The sequence below is a fragment of the Polistes fuscatus genome, unplaced genomic scaffold, assembly GCF_010416935.1.
Source record: "Polistes fuscatus isolate 324 unplaced genomic scaffold, CU_Pfus_HIC Scaffold5, whole genome shotgun sequence".
In the NCBI taxonomy this organism is placed as follows: Eukaryota; Metazoa; Arthropoda; class Insecta; order Hymenoptera; family Vespidae; genus Polistes; species Polistes fuscatus.
This window is the reverse complement of record NW_025113129.1, coordinates 7,808,314-7,829,523: the sequence shown is the minus strand read 5'-3', so window position 1 is coordinate 7,829,523 and position 21,210 is coordinate 7,808,314. Positions and strand designations below refer to the sequence as shown.

The following is a 21,210-nucleotide window of genomic DNA, read 5'->3' as shown; positions in this document are numbered from 1 at the left end:
GCCACCTCGTAGAGAACCTTTTGCTTTTACCTATAACCTAATCGCATAAATATAATATCGTTCGCAAGTAATCGTTTAGTCGATGTTTTGCGATAGATTAGACATACACATATATCTTTATAGTTGTTTTGTTTGTAACGTGTTTTATTGGATGAAAAACAAAAATCTGGACAAATATTACGCGTAAACGTATCATAGGTTGTGCTTCACGAAACTGAAGCTGCTCCTGTTGGCGATTGAGATCAAGGGCGAAGGAGGTGTCGACAGTAAAATCTCGATCAATCCACGTGGTGCCAAAATCGCTGCAAATACTCAGGGATTCTTTATCGCTCAATCCGCGGACGAAGTCAAGCGGTAAGTTTTTACCAAAATAATAATGTCCTTTCGAAAATTAATTTAAAGGACGATTCTTTTTTTATCCAAGAAAGAAAGTATAAAAGACAAATTATTGATATAGATAAACTAACAAGAAAAATTATTTAACACAAGAAAATCGATAAATTAATCTTCTCTCTCTCTCTTGTTTTAATTTTCAGGGCGTGGTTCTATTGCAAAGCATGCCACGATGAAATTAAAGACGAGACACTAATCAAGAAATGCAAGTGCAAAAACTGTAAGTCTTTCCAGTCATTGATCTATTATCTATAATTCAAGTATATACCAATCATACTAAATGCAAGAAAAAAATAATACTTTCTTTAAATTTTAACAAAGACAAAAAAAAAATAATGAATCTTTATCAAATCTTCTGCCAACTAATTCAATTCGGATCGTTTTTGACAGAGATACCGAGTGCATAACGCGATAATACGATAACGATACGAGTGTCTGTGCACGAGGTAATATATAATAACATTTAGAAGGGTGCATAAAAAAAAAGAACGTCGAAAGGCAAAAAGCGAGCCTTAAATCGGCCCTATTTCTTCTTCTTGTTATTATTATTATTATTTTCATCATCGTCATTACTATTATTATTCTTATTATTCTTATTATTATAAGTATTAATATTACCATTATTATATTTAATATTTCTAACGATAAAATATCAAATGATATTTCTTCCACAAATTATATTTTATTTCTCTCATCGAGAAACTAGCGCCTGATTCATATATATATTTTATTTAGAGATATATAGAAATACCTGCTTAGACAAAAACCGATTTTAAATCGACTTACAATTAGAATATTGTGTACGATCCGATATACACTGCGCAATATGCTTTCTTCACCCAACTAATTAATATTCTTTTCTATATTACTAAACCTTCTATCTCTGTCTGTCTCTCTCTTTCTTTCTCTCTTGCTCTTTCTCGTGCTTCCCTCTCTTTCTCTCCTTCTCTTTCTCTTTCTTTCTCTCTCTCTCTATCTCTTTATCTGTCTTTTTTTCTCTAACAATCAACCCTCAAAACGAGAGATCCATCCTTTATATTTAATAATCTATTATGTTTGTACTATTAAGAGACGTTTCAGTAATAACTGCGACGATTAACCGAGTGACATAATTATGACCACTTTATTTATCATATATGATTTAGTGGGGCAGCAGCAGCGCTCCTGGGGCCGGGACTTAGGTAACGTCTTACACACGCTCGCTTGGTCTGATAATAGACATTCTTTCACCCTGTCGTCTAACAATTGTTTAATTTCTTTTTTGTTCATTTCGTCGTTATCTTCTTCTTTGACCCTCTTCTACCCTTTTCTGCAAAAGATTTCTTTCTTACTCTCCTATTGTTTTACACTATACTGGCCAAAAGATCGTTATTCTTCTTCTTCTTTTTCTTCTCTGCTGTATCACTATCCTGACTATGCTATATCTTTTTCTCTGTATCTATTTGTCTCTATTTTCTACCTGCGTTTTTACAACCTTCTGTTTGAAATGTCTATCTGTATATGGCATACTACCTGCAAGTTTCCCGTTTCTCTTTCTCTCGCTCTTTCTCTGTCTTCTTCTTGTTACTACCTCCCCCCCTGCCTCTATCTCTTTCTCTCTCTCTCTCTCTTTCTGTTACTATTTTTTGTTATCTTCTGTATCTATATCTATCTATCTATCTATCTATCTATCTATCTATCTATCTATCTATCTATATATCTATCTATCTATCTATCTATCTCTCTCTGTACATTTTCCTATCTGTGCCCCACGAGAATGCGTATGCTTCTAAATTTCTAACTAGCCACTGAAATTTGCGTGCGTGCGTGTGTGTGTGACAATGAGCAAAATTTTATTACGTGAGAAAAAAAAAAATAAAAGGAGAAAGAAGTATGCAAATCGAAGCAATAATTTTTTAATCGCTGTCGAACGAGGACAATGACTGTAACAATGATGACTACAATGACGACGACGACGACAATGACCACGACCGACGATGAAGAAAGCAATGCAATAATATTGTCTTACGATGAGTATTAAATTTTTTAATCCGTATTCTACAAATACACACAAACGTTTAACTTTTTATCGTTATAATTCTTCGGGGTTGAAAATTTGTTTAAAAAATAAAATAAAAAAAGAAATGTGTCGAACGAACGCAATGATCGATCGTTCGATTAATTTTTCTAATAAATAATTCTAAGATCATAATAAATTAATCGGTATATACGACACAAGTGACACGTGATTCTCTAATACATTTGTCAGCTGGCCTGGCATGACCACCTGACTATCCCACTGAAAAAATTAGCCTGCACTATAGTGTGTGCTCTTCTCGTTCGTTCAGTTTTGCATGCATGACTATAGTACCCGATACGGTTTTCTTTAACGCCTTACTTGGTATGGATTTGGCACTTACTTGGTATTCATACTTACTACGGTATGATAGCTTCACGTAATGTTACTGTTAACAGTTATATCCTCTGCAATCTACAATCTCTATTTTTTCTCTTCATCACATTTTCTCTTTCTCTCTCTCTCTCTTTCCCTATCTATCTTTCTCTATTTCGTATTTCTTTTCCTTCTCTTTTTCATTTCTACATCCTTATTTCCATTTCTCTTAACTTTTTCCTTCATCTCTCTCTCCCCACCCCCACTTTGTATCTCTCTCTCTCTCTCTCTCCTCTTTTTCTCTCATTCTCTTACTGTATTTCTTTCTCTCTATTTCTAACTATCTTTTTCTGTCTATCTATTTCTATCTCTCTATCTCTCTGTCTCATCTTAATCTACCCTACTCTAAATCGAGCGAAATTCGCCGATAAAAAGTCAAATTCGATTTCGTATTGCGCGCGAGATCGAAAAATAATTATATCTCTGAAAATACTGTGGTTTTTTATAAAATTCTAACAATATTACGTCGTCGTCGGTTGCAATCATGCCAATGAATCTCACTAAAGGATGTTTTTAAAGAGAAAGAGGAACGAAAATTGAAATACTCGAATTTCACATGCACGCATTCTCACACACATCACGTACATTTTAAGTACACGTAACAGGATATTTTCGATTCAACGAATGGACAGGAATTCTCACCCTAATTGCCACAACCCCTACTCTTTATTGATAATAAATCTAAATCGATTAAAAATGTAATCGGACATCGTATCGTTGTATTTAATTAAGATCGTTAAGTATAACAATCTGTTTACGAAGATCACACAATTCACATTGAACACTTAAACGTTGTCCTAAACCCTGGGCAATGCGACGATTTTCGTTAAACTATCGGTCAACTAACTCCTAAGGTTTCAGTTAATTATATTATTCCAGGTATCGAAAGACTCGAAGAGAATATGAGAGAACGTCGAAGGTAATCGTCGAACTTGTAATTCCTATCGTTCATTTTTCAACGTTTAACGATTATCTCTGCTCATATATAGTTTTTCGATTGTTTTTTTTCATTCGTTCTTTTCTTTTTTAAAAATCCCTTTTGACAGCGTAATCGTCAAGAAAGTATTCCAACCGTCGTTGTCATAAAATATATCTGATCCTAAATGTTCAAAGTATAAACTTCTCAAAAGCTTTTCTTTTTTATTAAAATTTACTAACTTTTTCGGTTGATCTACTTCTCACTATCTCTCTCTCTCTCTTTCTATCTTTTTCTTACTTTCTTTTTTCCGTCTAATCTAATTGTAAGTATACTAATTCGAAGCTTTTTAGAAGTTTACTCATTTCTACTTTTGTATCTTTCTACCTTTAGCGTGTTCTCGTCTTCTCGTACGCACATATCTTTATTGATTTTCGTAAAGATCTAATGATTGTCTATATGTTTAAATAATATTCTCCTAGATGCACACAGCCTCAATCCCTCTTTTTGTCTCTATTTCTTGATCTCTATTTACGAACCCGCCTCCGGGTCGATCGCTGAATTTTTCCAGATGTGGGGATGATGATGATGCAGACTGGCATGGTGAAGGGAAACACTGCCTACAGCAGTTACTTAGATGGTACGCCTGTTTCTACCAACCTCTTGTTTCCCCTTTTCCAATCCTTACAATTATCCTATTCAAAAAATATAATTTGTCAGAATTAAAATAACACAATAATAATAATAATTATAATTATTGTATTGATCAACAGATTTCAATTGTTAAATTATTTTGACAAATTATTTTTGTTGTTCCTATAAATCATTATACCTAATTTCTTCACGTTCCTTAACTTTTCTTTCTATGTCTATCTCTCTCTCTCTCTCTCTCTCTTACTCTCTCTCTTTCTCTTCGTTTCACCTTCACCAAAAATGATTGAATTCGCACACAAAGTTTTTGTATGTGTCATTATAAAGAAAAAAACAATTCCAGACAAGATGAAGTAATAATCGTTTACCTCATCTTATCTGTAAGAATTTGTTCCGTTACTTCGTTACTTGAGATACATTTCAATTCGTAATGTATGATTTATTCGGCTTTTGCAAGAGCTATTAGTATAGCAGTGTCTCGAGTATCTTCGAAACATCACAATCGCTATTGTTTTTCTCTTTTTCATTTTATTCAAATTTAAAATGTTTTAGATTAATTAAAACGAGTCGGTTAATGACGCGTGAGAGACAACTAAAAAAAAGTTCGCTTATGTTAGATTCATCTGCAACAAAATATAAAAAGAAAGCGCAAATTATTTCATGCTAAAGCACGTTGTTACTTCGAACATCTTGATGATTCTCTTTCTTACTCTATCTTTCTCTTTTTCTCTCTCTGTGTTTACACATATTGTTAGTGCCTGCGACGTATCACTGATCGACGAAAAGTGTTTGCTCGTTTTTTTAGTTTTACTATTTGGTTAATTCGTTTTGTTATATTATTTTTATTTTTTTTTTCAATTTGTTTTGTTTCCTTACATTTACAGGCTTGCTATTAATTGTTGTAATTAATCGTCGCTTCGGTGTGCTTTCGCCGAATTAATTCAATCGGCTGATTTCATTCTAATCGTTCAATATAAACTATAACAATAAGTTAACACGAATTTCTGATAACACTCACGCTAATTGTTGTGCGTCCTACAAAATTTTCTTCTTTATATTTTTTTATTTTTTCCCCTTCTTTTCCCAGCTGACCTTTGTCGCAGCTTTGGCCACGCCGATTCGATCATACTTTCTTTTTATATTATACATAAAAAGAAAAATAAAGGAAAAGAAAAGAAATTCAAAAGCGAATACTCGAATCGGCGTTCATTCTAATGTACATGCATTTCTAAGCTTTCCTATTCTAACTCTAATCGTTTATATTATAATGTTCTTCTCTCAACAAAATTATAGTATATTTATACTTTATAATGTTATATGTATTTACGTAAATCGCAATAACAGCGTATTAATTGTTAATAGACTTTAGCAAATCAGCTCTGACCAAGGCGTTGCCAATATACGATCGTTTTTGTTGTAACAAGCGAGTCATAAAATCTATCGATTATCCATCCCACTCTTTTCTCTCTCTCTCTTTTTATCTATATAAACTTTGATAGGACCCTCATAACGACTTATTTACCAGCGCGATGTGTGTACGAGCAACCATTTAACAAATTATGATGGTTAATTGCGATCTTATCCTCATAGTTCCCAAGTGTATCCTATGTAATATGTATTGGTAGTATGTATGTATGTACGTATGTATGTATGTATGTATGTATGTATGTATGTATGTATGTATGTATGTATGTATGTATGTAAAATTAGAAGCATCCATTAACCTTGACTTGAGACACGTTCATAAAACTCTGACACACAAAGGCCTTTAGATGACGATCTCTCATCGTCGTGCAACTCTGTAACCTATTTTTATTCTTCTTCTTCTTCTTCTTCTTCTTCTTCTTCATATTCTTTTTCTTCTTATTACTATTATTATTTTCTTCTCAAGCAAGAATAATCTTATGGTCCTTATTAAAGATGAAAAAAATAAAAGACGAGATTTTTCGAAATACATTATCGATGCCCAGGGTTTATCAAACACACCCACTTTGAAAAATATCTAATACTAATACTTTTTGTATTAGAAATACGAAACATTCTCAATGGATCAGCATAATATAAAGTAGTACATAAATATACCTACGACGTGTATTATTATAATACATGAGCACATCGACACACATATTTAATCGTATAACAGCATCAACATTAAAAATCATCTAGCAATTATGACAAAAACAATAATAAATCATAACATCGACACACACACACCGTTCTAATCTCTGTTGGTCTTTTCAATCGTAACTGACAAGCATTGATGAAGGTTCCTTAAGTGGTCGACTCTCAGGTGTCTACTTAGTCCGTACTACTTCTTTGACTCGAGATTCAAACGAGAAGAGTTTGTATACCCTTTGAGAGCTCTTTACCAACTCGATTCGTAAAGAATACAAGTCACTTTTAAGAAAGTTAGCAACGATTACAATATTTCTTTTAATTATTAATCCATACTTTCAGTAGAAGAAATCAGTCGGCTCGTCATGCCTGTGTTATTTGTGTCAAACAACCCCTAACCACTCACCCCCCGCCCTTTTAACCTTATCCAACAATTTCCTCATTTGCGTAACTTCGTCTTACGTGGTCTGAATATCTAGCAAACTAGAAAGGGCCATTTTATCCGCTGAGAGAGCAAGCAATTTAAATGTTTACGAATAATAATATTTGTACGTACAACAGAGATCACCCAGTTCCATCACTTTTCGTAGAAATTAACTGTGCACATGTATTTTAAACGAAATGCCAAATGTTCTTTCTTCGCATATCTCTGACGGTATAATAAGTGGTCTATATAAGAGAACAACAAAAAGAATTAATTTTTTAATTTAGATGACAATGCCGATATCGATATATTGTTTAATCTACATCGAACGTCCACGTGGAAGAAAACTAAAATCGATCGTACTTTCAATTAATCTCGAAGCAATTATTATTATATTCGATATTGAAATTTTATTATCGAGAATATTGATTTAGTACGATAGATTTAGATTTTTATTCCTTCGTGTGTGTGTTTTTGTTTTTTTTTTTTTTTTTTCAATTTATACCGACAGCGACACACGTCGATCTTTAGACCCTCGGATTTCCCTTCACGCATTGTAAACCTCGTATATAGGTTGACATTATTTTGGTGTGACAACTAACAGCTCTGGTTCTCCTCCCTCCGGGCAGTGGCCACATTCCGGAAAGGCGTGCGAGCTGTTCAAATGGTCGGAAGAGCAAGTATGTATCCCCCAATATAGATTGTCTCTCTTTCTCTCTCTCTCTCTCTCACTTTCTCTATCTATCTATCTATCTATCTATCTTTCTTTCTTCCTTTCTCTCTATCATCTATAATTTCATTTATCTACAGATACCTATATATTATACACATATGTATATCCGATCGATTAATTCTACAGATAGTAACGTGACGGGAATATATATGTAACGGTGATTCGTGGACTCGTTTAAACTAACAGAAATCAAATGGAATTAACTTTTTGCACTATGAAGTCATCCTTTTGTTAGAACATTTTTTTATTTTTCTTTATAATTCTCTTGAATCATCTCTAACTGTTAACACTTCGTTTAACTAACTAATATTACGAGAATTGGTATGAGAACAGTTTTATTAACAAATTATCCTCAAGTTATACGCGTATTTGCGTGAATTTATTAAACGTGTGATATCAAAGTTATAGATAATTTAATAAAAATTAGAACAAATTATAAAAACAAAAAAGAGTTCATTTAAATGAAAGAAAATTTAAATAATTCACTAGTCACCGTACTTTATATTAAAAATAGATTTCAATCAAATAGATTGATACTATTTGAATCGAAAGATACATACATTCTTTCTTTCAATAGAAAAATGATTTCTCTCTCTCTCTCTCTCTCTCTCTCTCTTTCTCTCTCTTTCTCTCTCTCTCTCTCTCTCTCTCTCTCTCTATCTCTTTCTCTCTTCCTCTCTTTTTTTTCATATCCTTCGATTCGAATGGTAATTTCTAGAAAACAATCACACAAACGTAGTGTAACGATCGTTGTCATTCGAATACAAATTTCGATCGATGATTTCACTAAAGACAGGCTAGTTTTATCGTAGGCGTTAACGAAACGACGGAAAAATACGAAATGGTGGAACGAGTAAACAACCAACTCAACTTGACCTTTCCATTATGCAGATTAATTCGTTCGTTAAGGCTTACGTCTCACAAGTTATATCTCTCTTCTATCTGTCTCTCTCTCTCTTTTTCTCTTTCTCTCTCTCTCTCTCTCTCTCATACTCACTCTCTTCATCATTTCTAATTTATAAGCGACGAAACGGTCAACGAAGGAATAAGATGCTAACGTGTAATCAACACGAGAAACGATTAGCACAACGAAGTGAAACGACCTTGTAAAGAATTAGATTAAAAAATGAAATAAATTACAACAATAGGAACTGACAAGATGTTTCGAGCAAAGTTCAAATTAATTATCCTTGTTTGTTTCTTCGTTCTGCTAATTTATTCATATTCTATCTCTATTTTAATATAATCTTTCAGTATGGCAACGATATGACAGAACCAAGTGTAGAATACAGTTTAGTGTTTTTTTGAGCCCTGTATTGGTGTAATGCTATATTTTCCTTTTTTTTGCTATCGAAATGATTATTATTATTAATTTTATTATACATCGATGTGTACTTTTTTTTATATGAATGTAGTTTTTATATATTATAATGGTTTGTAAATGTTTCAAGATGGTTAATTGTTGTAAAAGTGGATCATGAAATTTCATCGGTATATATTTATTATACATACATAGATTTATTTATTATGTACGTATATACAAAACACGTGTACGGATTTAATATTAATCATTCGTTTATTAGATTCGCGTTGGATCGATTTGATGTTTATAATTATAATTATTATTATTATTATTATTATTATTCGACGTGTGCTTAGAACATATATATCTATAAATATATATTTAGACCAGTTAGTTGTTTATTCGTATCTACTTTTTGTTAGAGTTCTTTTGTATATCTCTCTTTTTCTCTTTGTCTAAATCTAGTTATCGTTCTATTTATCTCTTAATCTATCTTTTTCTCTCTAATTCCTTAAAACAATGACAACGACCGTTAACAAAGCCCCAAAGTAATTATTTTCTTTTATTTTTTATTCTTAATTCTTGTAGCATTTAATCGTTGTTAATTAATCAATATAATCATTAACTCCTAAAAGAACTCGAGATTGAATTGTACGTTAATTGCTTTCGACATTTTACAGAACGCTCTTCGAACGAAAAAAAAAATGATTTCTTGATTTTCTTTTTTCTTTTCGTTCATTTAGACCTTTGTCGTATGTGTTAACATTGATTGTGTTATTACATGTGTGTTAAATTCTCTATATTCGCTGCATTATATAATATACTATACTATACTATACTATACTATACTATACTATACTATACTATATATAATACTTATCATAGTCACGTAGTAATCTTTTGGAATTGTCTATTATCCTAACTTTGGTGTACATATATAATTATACATTCTCAATGGAATATCTTTTCGAACGAATCGATAGAAATTTGCAGTTAGTTTGAACGTGTTTTACGCGATATGCGCACGAGTGTTCTGTAACAGTGTAAATATAATATTACAAATCGATCATAATAAACCATAATCGATTAGTCTTAAAAAGCTCCTTAACGTTGGTATACAATCAAAAATTAGATATCACCGGCAACGTGAATGTTTGAAAGGGAAAAGAACCAGACCAAAAATAACGGAATTTGACAATTTAAAATAAAAAAAATAAAAGAAAAATACAAATAAAAATGAAAATATACAAAAAAGGAAGTGGAGAGTAGGTGGGGATAAAAACGTTAGGGAAGTTTGAAAGTAAAGCTTTCTTATCTCGTTGTCAATGTCGTTTTAAATCCATTCGAAAGTAGGGAAATACGTGTTGTACATAGAATATATACCTAGGGTATATCCGATACGAGTGTTCCCTTGTACTAGGTGTGTAAACATACGTGATCTATCTGTACGTCTGATCACACAAAGTACTCGCAGAGACTGACTCATACATGCACTTATACAAACGTACCATCCATCGTTTTCACAATATACATTCCCTCGTAAGAGTCCATTACACCTGTTACTATTTAATATAAAAACGTTCGTAAAATCGTTCAAAACAAAACAAAAAAAAAAGGATTCCAAAACTTGTATCTTCATTAACATAATATAGTAATTAATCATTTATGTTGTTTGATTTGATCTGATTTTACGAACTTTGTGCTCTCATCATTATCATAATAATCATCATCATCGTCATTATCATTAAATCAAAACGTATTACATACATAAATACACATGCATATTTATACAAGAAACACAAGCACAGATAATAACTCTATACTAGGAAACAATAATAAGCATATGTAAAAATAGTGATCATTAATCTAACTAACTCTTCGCATCTGTATCTGTTCGAAAACTCTCTTCTCGTCCTCCAATCTACCCGCATAGGTGAAGACTACTCGTACCCAAGTAAGTCAAATTGTCTCTCAGCGGGAGTATATTTAATATTTAAATATATAGTGAGCCACATAGGAGTATTCGTACCCAATCAGTCAATTTAAAACAATCAATATTTTCTTATAATGAAATATTTCCAAATTTGTATACACAGAAATCCTATCTTAAAATTATTAAACTTTAAAATTGATATGAATTTTATTGCAAAAAAGCATTTGATTATAAAAGGAATAAAATTATATATAACTGATAAGAAATCCGGCCCAATCGTCTGAAAAGTATTGTAAGATGCAAAGGAGGGTCAACCAAGTATACTACTTACAAAAAAATAATCATTGTATTTTTATTATATCTTATGAAGATGGAAATACTCTTGTTATAGATCAATTTATAATCATTTAAGTAAAATTAAATTTTTATAATAATAAAATATTTCTTATACAACAAAATTTATATCAACTTAAAAGTTTAATAATCCTAAGATAGGACTTCTGTGTATAAATATTTTGAAACTTTGCATTACAAGCAAATATCAATTATTTTAAATTTGCAGTGGAAGCAGGTACGAATACTTCTATGAGTTCACTTTATACATCCATACTTATATACATATATATTTGTAAATATATATATATATATATTCATACACATATATAGATACTTAAATATATAATATAATCACAGAACGCGCGCGATCGTGCCAATGTTCAACGAGAAAGATTACAATATAACAAACGCAGCACTATTGATATAGAGAAGTAGGCTAAAACAAAGCTAATCACAAAGTAACATTGAGCAATGCTGTTATTATATTGCTAAATCTAAACTGAGTTCCACGTTTCTCACGTTTATTAGAAAATATTTTATCGTCGTAAATAAAATAATTAAACAAATATAAAATTTCCAAATTGCAATTTAAACAAAATATTTAATTTCAAAGAAAAAACCAACAAATAATGTATCACGAAATATCATTTCAATCCGATAAACGTGTACGATTTGGAACTTCCTTGGCATACAGCTAATATAAAAAAATATTACCAATTTACCATGACTCAGAAAACGTAGTACATGCGTAGGAACGATCATGGCAAAAAGAAGTAACCAAAAGAAAAGGAAAATTACGACCAAGAAATAAATATACACGTACTTAAAAAAATTTTTTTTTTAAATTAGCATGAAGAAAGAAAACGAAGAATTAACGAGCAAGTTGAAAACAAAAAGAAAAAAAAACAAAAAAAAAGAAGAAAAAGAAATAAAAATGAAAAAAAAAAAAATAAAGAAAAAGAAGAGACAATAATTATAATTCGTCACTCGACTTCGACGACGAGAGTTTCACGGCAACCCCCGACGACTAAAACGACTCTTCTTTTTCTCCTTTGATTCCGCTTCTCACACGATACAAACTGTCTCCGTCCGTCTGTCCATCTTTCCAAATGCCTCTTTTTCTCTCTCTCTGTCTGCCTGTCTATCTATCTTTCTTTCTCTTTCTCTCTCTCTCTCTCTCTCTCTCTCTTCATGTGTTTGTGCGTATACTTTTCAAGTACTCTTTTCAAAGATTTTATCAACCCCCATCCTGCCTCCCCCACTTTCTCTTTCTCTCTCTCACTCTCTCTTTTTTTATTCTCTCTTTTTCTCTAACATACACACAGAGCTTTTGCTCGAATGTCTACTTTTCTGCACGTCAATTCCTTCCTTGGGTGCATAAAAAGGTCTTGCACTTAATAACGCGAACGCGTGCACTGTGATGACAAGGAAGAGGAAAAGGTGAAGGAGGAGGAGGAGGAGGAGGAGGAAAAAAAAAGTAATAATATCCAAGAAAAAGATAAAGAAAATTAAACCAATAAAGTGTGTTAAAAAAATCAACGTATTCCTTCGATGCATGCTCGTCGAAGGTATTAATTAATTAATTAAATAAATACATAAATAAATAAATAAATAAATAAATAAAGTAAAAGCCACGGAAACTTGTTTGTACTATTTTTCTCGAAAATTCTATATGAGAAAAAAATATTTAAAAAATAAGAAAACTAACCATAAGGAACGATGAAAGTTTGAAATAATAAAAATAAAAATAAAATAATAATAAAAATAAAAATAATCGTGGAACATCTTCGTTGTCAACTTCTAAAAAAATGAAATTTTATTTCGCATGCGAGCATAAATACAAATATACTTGACGGTATACAGCTTGCCAGCCAATGCATGATAGAAGCGATAAGTACCAAAATGCACAGTGCACAGCTTGTGAGCGTATTTAAGAAATATGTTGGTATAACATGGACGATTTAGATCTATCTAATTTTCTTCTCTCTCTCTCTCTCTCTCTCTTTCCTTATTTTTTTTTTAAACTTTCCCTTTGCTTATTTATCTACCTATCCATCTATCTATCTATTTATCTATCTATCTGCCTATCAATCTATCCATCTATCTGTCTCTTTCTCTCTTTTTCGTTAATTAATTCCACTATGCATCTTCACGAATCTTTGCATAATTAATACAATAAAACCTTTGTATTTGCGATTACGAAAAAAAAATGATATGAATTTTTCTTATTCGTCCTTGTTTATGCGAACTGTTTTTGGCAATATAGTTAACCTAAGTTATGATTATCTATATTTATGTATGTTCGTGTTCGTAAATAATATATATTAGCACAGTAGTTAATAATAGTAACAAAATAATAGTAGTGGTAGTAGTAGAAGTAGTAGTAAAAGTGACGTAGAAATTAGTAGCAACCTCGATTGAAAACTCACTTAAATGTCGTACCAAATAAAATAATATTTTAATCGATTTGAAATCAGTACAACCATATATAGGTATATACAATTGTATATATGTATATATGTGTTTTCAATTAAATGGAACGAAGGGTGAGTTTTCGAGCGAAATGGAGGAAAGTTTGCAAGTATAGTTTCCGATGTATTTAGCGATTAGTTCTCTAGAGTAGCGAGTTTAGGCGTTAGTTAATTAGTTAGCGTAGCTAACATGTGTAGTGGTTTGTTGCAGACGACCACCATCCTCCCCCCACATTCACTCCGCCAGAACTGCCCAAGATGGTTCACCTGAGAGGTACAGTTACACCTCAATCAAATCCATGCTACAGTCTCGCAAACTGCCTTTCCGAACGTCAACGAGCGCGATAAAAAAATATTACATTTAAATAATTAATAACGGAGAAGCATGATGTCGAAAAAAAAATGTCTATTTCTTTCTCTCTCTCTCTCTCTGTCTCTCTCTCTCTCTCTTTCTATCTGTCTTTATCTACCTAACTATCTATCTAAATTTTCTCTTTCTCCGAAAAGAAAAAAAATAATTAACAAAAGAGACGTACGAGAATCGCTTTTTCGTTATTTTTCATTGCTCTGCCTACAAATAATAATTAATTTGACGATATCGTAACAATGATGTGTGCGGCTTCTTGCAAAATCAAATATCTTCAATCGAACGTACAACGTTTCGTAATTGTGCTTAAGAGCTTCCTTAAGGTATGATATTCTTGGTTTTTTTTTAAACATTTTTTTTTATATTTTTATTCCTCATATTATCCGAGACTTTTTCAAATAAACAACAGAATATGTTCATTACTGGTGAAATCAATCTCCATCGATACACGAACCGACTGACACTGGAGGATACAAGATTTTAGTTAGGAATTTTTTATTTCTACCTTGAGTTTTGTTTTTAATTTCTTTGTTTTTTTTTTTCAATTCTTTTCTTTTTAATTTCCTTTGTAATATTCTTAATGCATGGAAGAGCGCTTCGTGTTGTAGACTCGTCGTGTATTACTTCTTCATTATTTCCACTTAAGCTATCGACGAATGCATTTATTTAAAATTATGAAAGATTTCCTTACTTATCCACACATACATACATACTATAAACGTACGTATATTATTAATATTATTATTATTATTATTATTATTATTATTATTATTATTATTATTATTATTATTATTGGTTATTTATTATTGATTATTATTATTATTATTATTATTATTATTATTATTATTATTATTATTGGTTATTTATTATTGATTATTAATATTGATTATTATTGTTATTATATATTCGCATATATTACATGTATGTGCGCTTCTTTTATTCTTATCGCAATACGCTCGAAATTATTAAACATTCGATGTTTAAATTGAAAGGACGTGCATACACGTCAAACTTTGTTAATCGCTCGCTGTGATAGAGAAACGTACGTCTTCTCGTAAAAATAATGTTGAAATTATTTGTAAAAGTTTGAAAAAGAGGAATAAAATAAATTAATAAATAAATAAATAAATTAGAAGAAGACGTACGTGTAATTACTACGCTGCTTCGTAAATATTGAAATACTTAAATGTCAGGCTTCGAACATTGGCCGTACTATTTATTTTTGTTGGTTTTTCTGGCACGTACTAACAACTATATATATATATATTATAAATTACATGTTTAGGCTGAGGTATGCGCGCCTGTAAGCATGGGGCTCTGTAGGATTTTTATCCATGAAAGTAATATGCGCAATAAAAACGGGAGGGGTGTTAGATCGCGAACAATGTGATAATCGTGTAATTATAATGGCCCATTAATGCTGGTTATTTGCGAAAATAAACAAAAATTTGCACATACTACAAATCGAAATAGAAGTAAAATTATATTATCAAAATTTTGCGAATTTAAAAGATATGTTATTTATTTATACGTCACCGGCATTAATGCGGCCAATCATCGTTCACTCTTAGATCATTGATCGTGAAAAAAATTAATTGTATTTTATATATTTTAGGTGAGATTAATCGTGAACGAGAAGATCCGAACGGTGAGTTTTAATTTTTTTTTAATTATACTGAACTTTCTCTCTTTTTCTCTTTGTTTTTCTTGAAATGTGTGGTCAATTTCAGATAAATGGAATACGATTCTCAATTTCGATTGTTTAGATATGTTTGTACTTAACATAAATGCCTAACGTTTTATCTATTGTAGCTATGAGGAATCATCGAAATTCTGTCGGAATGACTATGATGAATTCGACGAAGCAAGTGAACAAAGTGAAACCGAACGTGAATCGAGCTACGAATGATAGTTTGTCGAGTCCCAATCAGCCTTATAATCAGAGGTATTCACTTACATTAGAGTCTCCTTTTTTAGAAAAAAGACATCTTTTTTTATCTTTAACAATAATATCGTTTTATTAATTTTCAGATCGCAAGAAGAATCCGCGTATGCCGGCTACCATCTTGCCTACGAAGTGAAAAAACTTATGTACGATGCTATCGATAAAATTAATTAATAAAAACAAAAGGAAACACAATATTCATTTAAAAAAAAATTGATACTAGCTTGTTAATTCTGGTTGTATTTTTTGTTTTTAATTTTTCAGGCCAACGAGTAGAGCCTCGGGTGGCACTAATGTAAACAACAACGGTGGTCTTCAAGTTGGCATCGCCGACGATCAGGCGAAAGATTTCGACTTTGAGAAGACCGAAATGAAATACGACTCAACGGGCATGTTCCATTGGAGTCCATCCCGTAACCTCGAAGACTGCATATTAGATCGTAATCAGGCGGCTATGACAGTTCTAAATGGACACGTCGTTGTCTGCCTGTTTGCCGATCCCGACTCGCCTCTTATCGGCTTGAGAAACCTTGTTATGCCATTACGAGCTTCCAATTTCCATTACCACGAGCTTAAACACGTAGTGATAGTTGGGTCTGTGGACTACATCCGCCGCGAATGGAAAATGTTGCAGAACCTACCAAAAATATCGGTGTTGAACGTGAGTCGATATAAAGAAACATTTAAATAACTGATGATCCGTCCGATGCTTTGTAAAGTTAATTGCTTCAAAAATGCACGTCGTCACAAAAATTGTTCTATCGAGAATACAAAAACAAAACAAAAAATCAGTAATTACAATATTTTCTTTTTCAATTCAACATATAAATATATTCAATTACTGTATTGTTAAAAAAAATGTATCAATTTTCAATTCGGTTAAGCGACATTTGGATCACCTTGTATTGCATGTCGCTCTATGAATATTATAATAATAATTATATACTGATAATACTCTTTGATTTATAGGGTTCACCGTTGAGTAGAGCTGATTTGCGCGCAGTAAACGTGAATCTATGCGACATGTGTTGCATCCTGTCGGCAAAAGTGCCTAGCAACGATGACCCCACCCTCGCCGACAAGGAAGCCATCCTCGCATCCCTTAATATAAAGGCCATGACGTTCGACGACACGATCGGCGTGTTAAGTCAAGGTAAGCTGTTCGAGCTTAGAATTCTATTACCTACGCTTCACACATTATCTCGTTAACACGTTGAACTACATCAATACTCACGGAAAGTTTTATTTTAGAAAATTCTTATCAATTTGATTTAGGTCGTGATGACGTGTTAATTACGATAATATACATATCTATACGTGTATACTTGCACACAAGTTTCTCGTTTGCATATTCTCGTTTGTGTGTTATCAATGATATCATTAAACCATGAGTGAAAATTACAGCAAATAATGAGCAAGGTAATTTGACCACAGTTGGCAGCCCGATTGTTCTACAGCGACGAGGATCCGTTTACGGGGCCAACGTGCCAATGATCACAGGTATGAATGCATACAAATAATAATAAAATAACTACAATTAAAATGATTGACACTTTTTCAGTATGCCAGAACTCAATAAAAAAAAAGTATAAACTAGACCATCCAATTAAATTACTATCATTTACAATACTAACGATACATGTGGTATTTATAGAACTCGTAAACGACAGCAACGTTCAGTTCCTTGATCAGGATGATGATGATGACCCAGACACGGAACTCTACCTCACACAACCGTTCGCTTGTGGTACCGCTTTCGCTGTGAGCGTATTAGATTCGCTCATGTCGACGGTAAATCAATAAATTGAATCATTTTAATCGATAATAATTCTAAATATTATTTCAAATAACATTCTTTTGTAAATATTACAGACGTACTTCAATCAAAATGCGCTTACTCTGATCCGTTCTTTGATAACCGGTGGAGCAACGCCCGAATTGGAATTAATTCTGGCAGAAGGTGCCGGTTTGAGAGGGGGTTACAGGTGAACAATTATTTATGATCAACAACATTTACGTATGGATCAGAACCTTATTCTTATATCATTTTATTATTATATCCAATCGAATTTTATTCAGATTGCACAATAATTTACACGGTAATGACTATATTTGTTGAATTTAATTTTATAGCACTGCGGACAGTTTAGCTAATAGAGATCGATGTCGAGTCGGTCAAATCGCATTGTACGATGGGCCATTAGCTCAGTACGGCGAAGGAGGCAAGTACGGTGACCTCTTTGTCGCAGCATTAAAATCGTATGGAATGCTGTGCATTGGTCTGTACAGGTACAGGTACCGGAATTTTTTCCCTCTCTCGATGGTATTTATTGGATAATCTATGTATTCTGGCTTACAATGATCTTTCTGATTGCTGCTACATTATATATTATTATATATCGCTACCAAAGTCTATGACATTTTTATCGTATATCATTCTTGTAATAATTACTTCCGTGATTATTTCATTTTCTGTCGCACAGTTTTGCGTTTTCCGTTTTTACGTCACAAGAAAAAAAGCGATGATCGTGAGTTTTTTCATCCAAAAAATACCTATCATTTTTTATTGTCATCTATTTGTTTAGCGTTTAGTTTAATGTCGCAAAAAACCAAACCAGCTTTGTTAGTTTAGTTGTTTATTCCTTTTTTAGTTTTAGTTTTAGTTTTAGTTTTAGTTTTATTATATTTCTTTTCTTTTATTTCTTTTTTTTTTCTTTTTTAATAATTTCTATTATTTCTTTCTTCAAGATTTCCATTTTATTCCTTCGAAATATGATTTATTAACATACGTTTAACAAATTAAGCTTTCTAGCTTATTAAATATACACGCTTTAGTCTAATCCCAAAGAATCTTAGCTATTAACAAAATAACTTACAATAGTTAGCTTATTTTAATTTCCAATTTTATCATTTTATTTCAATTTATCTCAATTCGATTTAAGATAGATGTACTAACTTTTTCCACAAGTAAATATATAGAGAGATTGGTTATTAATTTAACGTAACTTTAATTAACACTTTGTTTTAATAAATTTGTCGTAGCATATATTTAAAAAGATTTGATAAAATATTTCGTGAAGTTCATTGTGTTTAGCTTAGCTAACGTGTGAGTGCGTGTTTATGTGTGTATGTCATAGGATTATGAGTACAAGAATAGTGAAATTTACGAATTAACGTATCTTTTAGGTTTCGAGATACAAGTTCGTCGTGCGATGCTTCGTCGAAAAGATACGTCATTACAAATCCACCGGACGATTTCACACTCTTACCCACAGATCAGGTATATTTGCGACATAATTCATTTAAAATATTATATAATAATTTGAAAAATTTTTTAAAGAACATTTTAATACGTTCTGTATCAGAATTATTTTCGATAATCTTCCGTTTAAACCGCATAGATCGCAAATGAATCAAAATAATTTCGAGTGTCTTAAACCTTAAGTTTAAAGTAGAACTTATACGACCTATGCGTCACGGAACATGTCATAAATCTTTATCATATTTATGTATATATCTTTTTAATAATTAAATGGGTATTTAAAGAAAAAGCCTATGTTGCCATTAACAATGATTTCACTTGTCGTAATATTTGCTGGCTCTCATATGAAGTTTACAATTTATAACGTAAATCCTTCTTTAAGAAACATCTATCCAATTATTGAAATAATTATTTTTAAACATGTATTGGGTTTAAAGGATGAAATATAATTGAGTGATTGGATTAATTAAAACTTTTCAGGTTTTCGTGCTGATGCAGTTCGATCCAGGACTAGAGTACAGGCCGAGCAGAGGTGCCCGTGGCAAGGATGACGCCTCCTGACTGTTGCTGTGTAGCGCCCTCACCGACGGACCTTATTCCTACATCTAATTCACGCGTCTAAAGTCATCATGCTGCCCATCATTCCTGAACTCCTCCGGTCTTCTTCGTCGTTCGAGAAAAGAGATGAAATATCACGCGTCCATCATCGAGCCTATGCGAGCCCCGTCCATTGAAAAAAATACGAACAAGCAAAAAAGAAAAACAAATTACGAAGACGTCCTTTCTTCCTGTGCAATCCTTCCTTTTGCCTTTGTCTATTTATTTCATTTTTCTCGACCTATCTATTTATCTATCTTTATATTTCTCTCTTTTTATTATTCTCTCTCTTTCTCTCTCTTTCTCTCTCTTTCTTTCTTTTTTTTTTCTCTTTTTTATTTTATCATAACTGTATATCCTTCACAAAATTTCCTAGTATCCTTTATTCGACGATAACAAATTCTGTGTAACAAACGCGTGAACGTGAAGGCGAAAAAAGAACGGATAAGAGTTTGTAGTATTTACGAAGAAGAGGATCGAGTGGATGGAAAATAGTGGAAGAGTCTAAACTAGTGGGATAAAAAAATGAAATAGAAAGATGAAGGGAAGAAGAAAAAGAAAAAAAAGAAGAATCAAGGAATGTTGGAAGTGGCATGGTGAAACATGGTCCGAGGGTAGCTACACGTGGTGCTCTCAAGAATCAAGAAGTTGTCTTATCCGCAAAAGGACAACTACTTAAAAAAAAAAAAAGAAAAAATAACGCAAAGGACTGATTGGCTTATCGCGGAGACAAAATGTGTGATCGAGTCACCCCCTCCCATTGCCCCTATACAATAATTAAGAAAGCTCGAGAGAAGAGCGTATATGTATAATAAAATTAAGGTGCAATCAAGCAAGCAAGCAAGCAAGCAAACAAACAACAACAACAAGAACAAAACAACGGGATAATGGAGAAGCTACAAAATAAAGAGCCTTCTCCAACGTTACTGTCTGATAATTTGCAGTGATCAAACACAAAAAGCAAAAGAAGAGAGAGCAAAGAAGAAAAAGAAGAAGAAGAAAACAAAATAAAGAAAAAAAAAACAAAACAACGCAAGAGCGGATAAGAAATTAACGCCTCCGTGTGATTCATTCGAAGATTATTTAGTTAATTATCGTAGAATTAAAGAGAGACGAGACATAAGAGAAAGAGAGAGAGAGAGACAGAGTGAGAGAGAATGATAGTTGTGTTTCGTTTGTAAAATAAGAAAAAAAAGACTCAAAGAGGAGGATGAGAAAAGTGAGAAAATGAAAGAAATGAGAAAAAGAATGGAAAAACGAGGAAATTTCGAAAGCGATTCGTCGAGACTAATTAAATGGAATTTAATTGTCCCACGTTCGCATCACCTCTTTC

At 32.1% G+C, this 21,210-nt stretch overlaps 1 protein-coding gene across 50 annotated transcripts in view; it reads left to right on the top strand.

The window, feature by feature from the left end:
• The window catches only part of LOC122522304 (calcium-activated potassium channel slowpoke), a 74,810-nt gene extending 53,808 nt beyond the window's left edge, over window positions 1–21,002 (top strand). For 11 of the 50 annotated variants that reach the window (XM_043643252.1, XM_043643260.1, XM_043643253.1 and 8 more), the window contains exons 12-29: window positions 199–354; window positions 537–613; window positions 1,539–1,574; window positions 4,312–4,380; window positions 7,560–7,610; window positions 10,900–10,920; window positions 13,918–13,980; window positions 15,689–15,721; window positions 15,886–16,018; window positions 16,105–16,164; window positions 16,283–16,679; window positions 16,988–17,171; window positions 17,423–17,518; window positions 17,673–17,809; window positions 17,891–18,003; window positions 18,152–18,313; window positions 19,205–19,298; window positions 19,761–21,002. In XM_043643252.1, the coding sequence (XP_043499187.1) occupies window positions 199–354; window positions 537–613; window positions 1,539–1,574; window positions 4,312–4,380; window positions 7,560–7,610; window positions 10,900–10,920; window positions 13,918–13,980; window positions 15,689–15,721; window positions 15,886–16,018; window positions 16,105–16,164; window positions 16,283–16,679; window positions 16,988–17,171; window positions 17,423–17,518; window positions 17,673–17,809; window positions 17,891–18,003; window positions 18,152–18,313; window positions 19,205–19,298; window positions 19,761–19,841 (1,963 nt within the window). In that variant the 3' untranslated portion in view covers window positions 19,842–21,002. The remainder of the gene's footprint in view (window positions 1–198; window positions 355–536; window positions 614–1,538; window positions 1,575–4,311; window positions 4,381–7,559; window positions 7,611–10,899; window positions 10,921–13,917; window positions 13,981–15,688; window positions 15,722–15,885; window positions 16,019–16,104; window positions 16,165–16,282; window positions 16,680–16,987; window positions 17,172–17,422; window positions 17,519–17,672; window positions 17,810–17,890; window positions 18,004–18,151; window positions 18,314–19,204; window positions 19,299–19,760) is intronic. The other 39 variants (XM_043643295.1, XM_043643249.1, XM_043643296.1 and 36 more) reach the window with 25 other exon arrangements.
• Window positions 21,003–21,210: the final 208 nt, after the last annotated feature.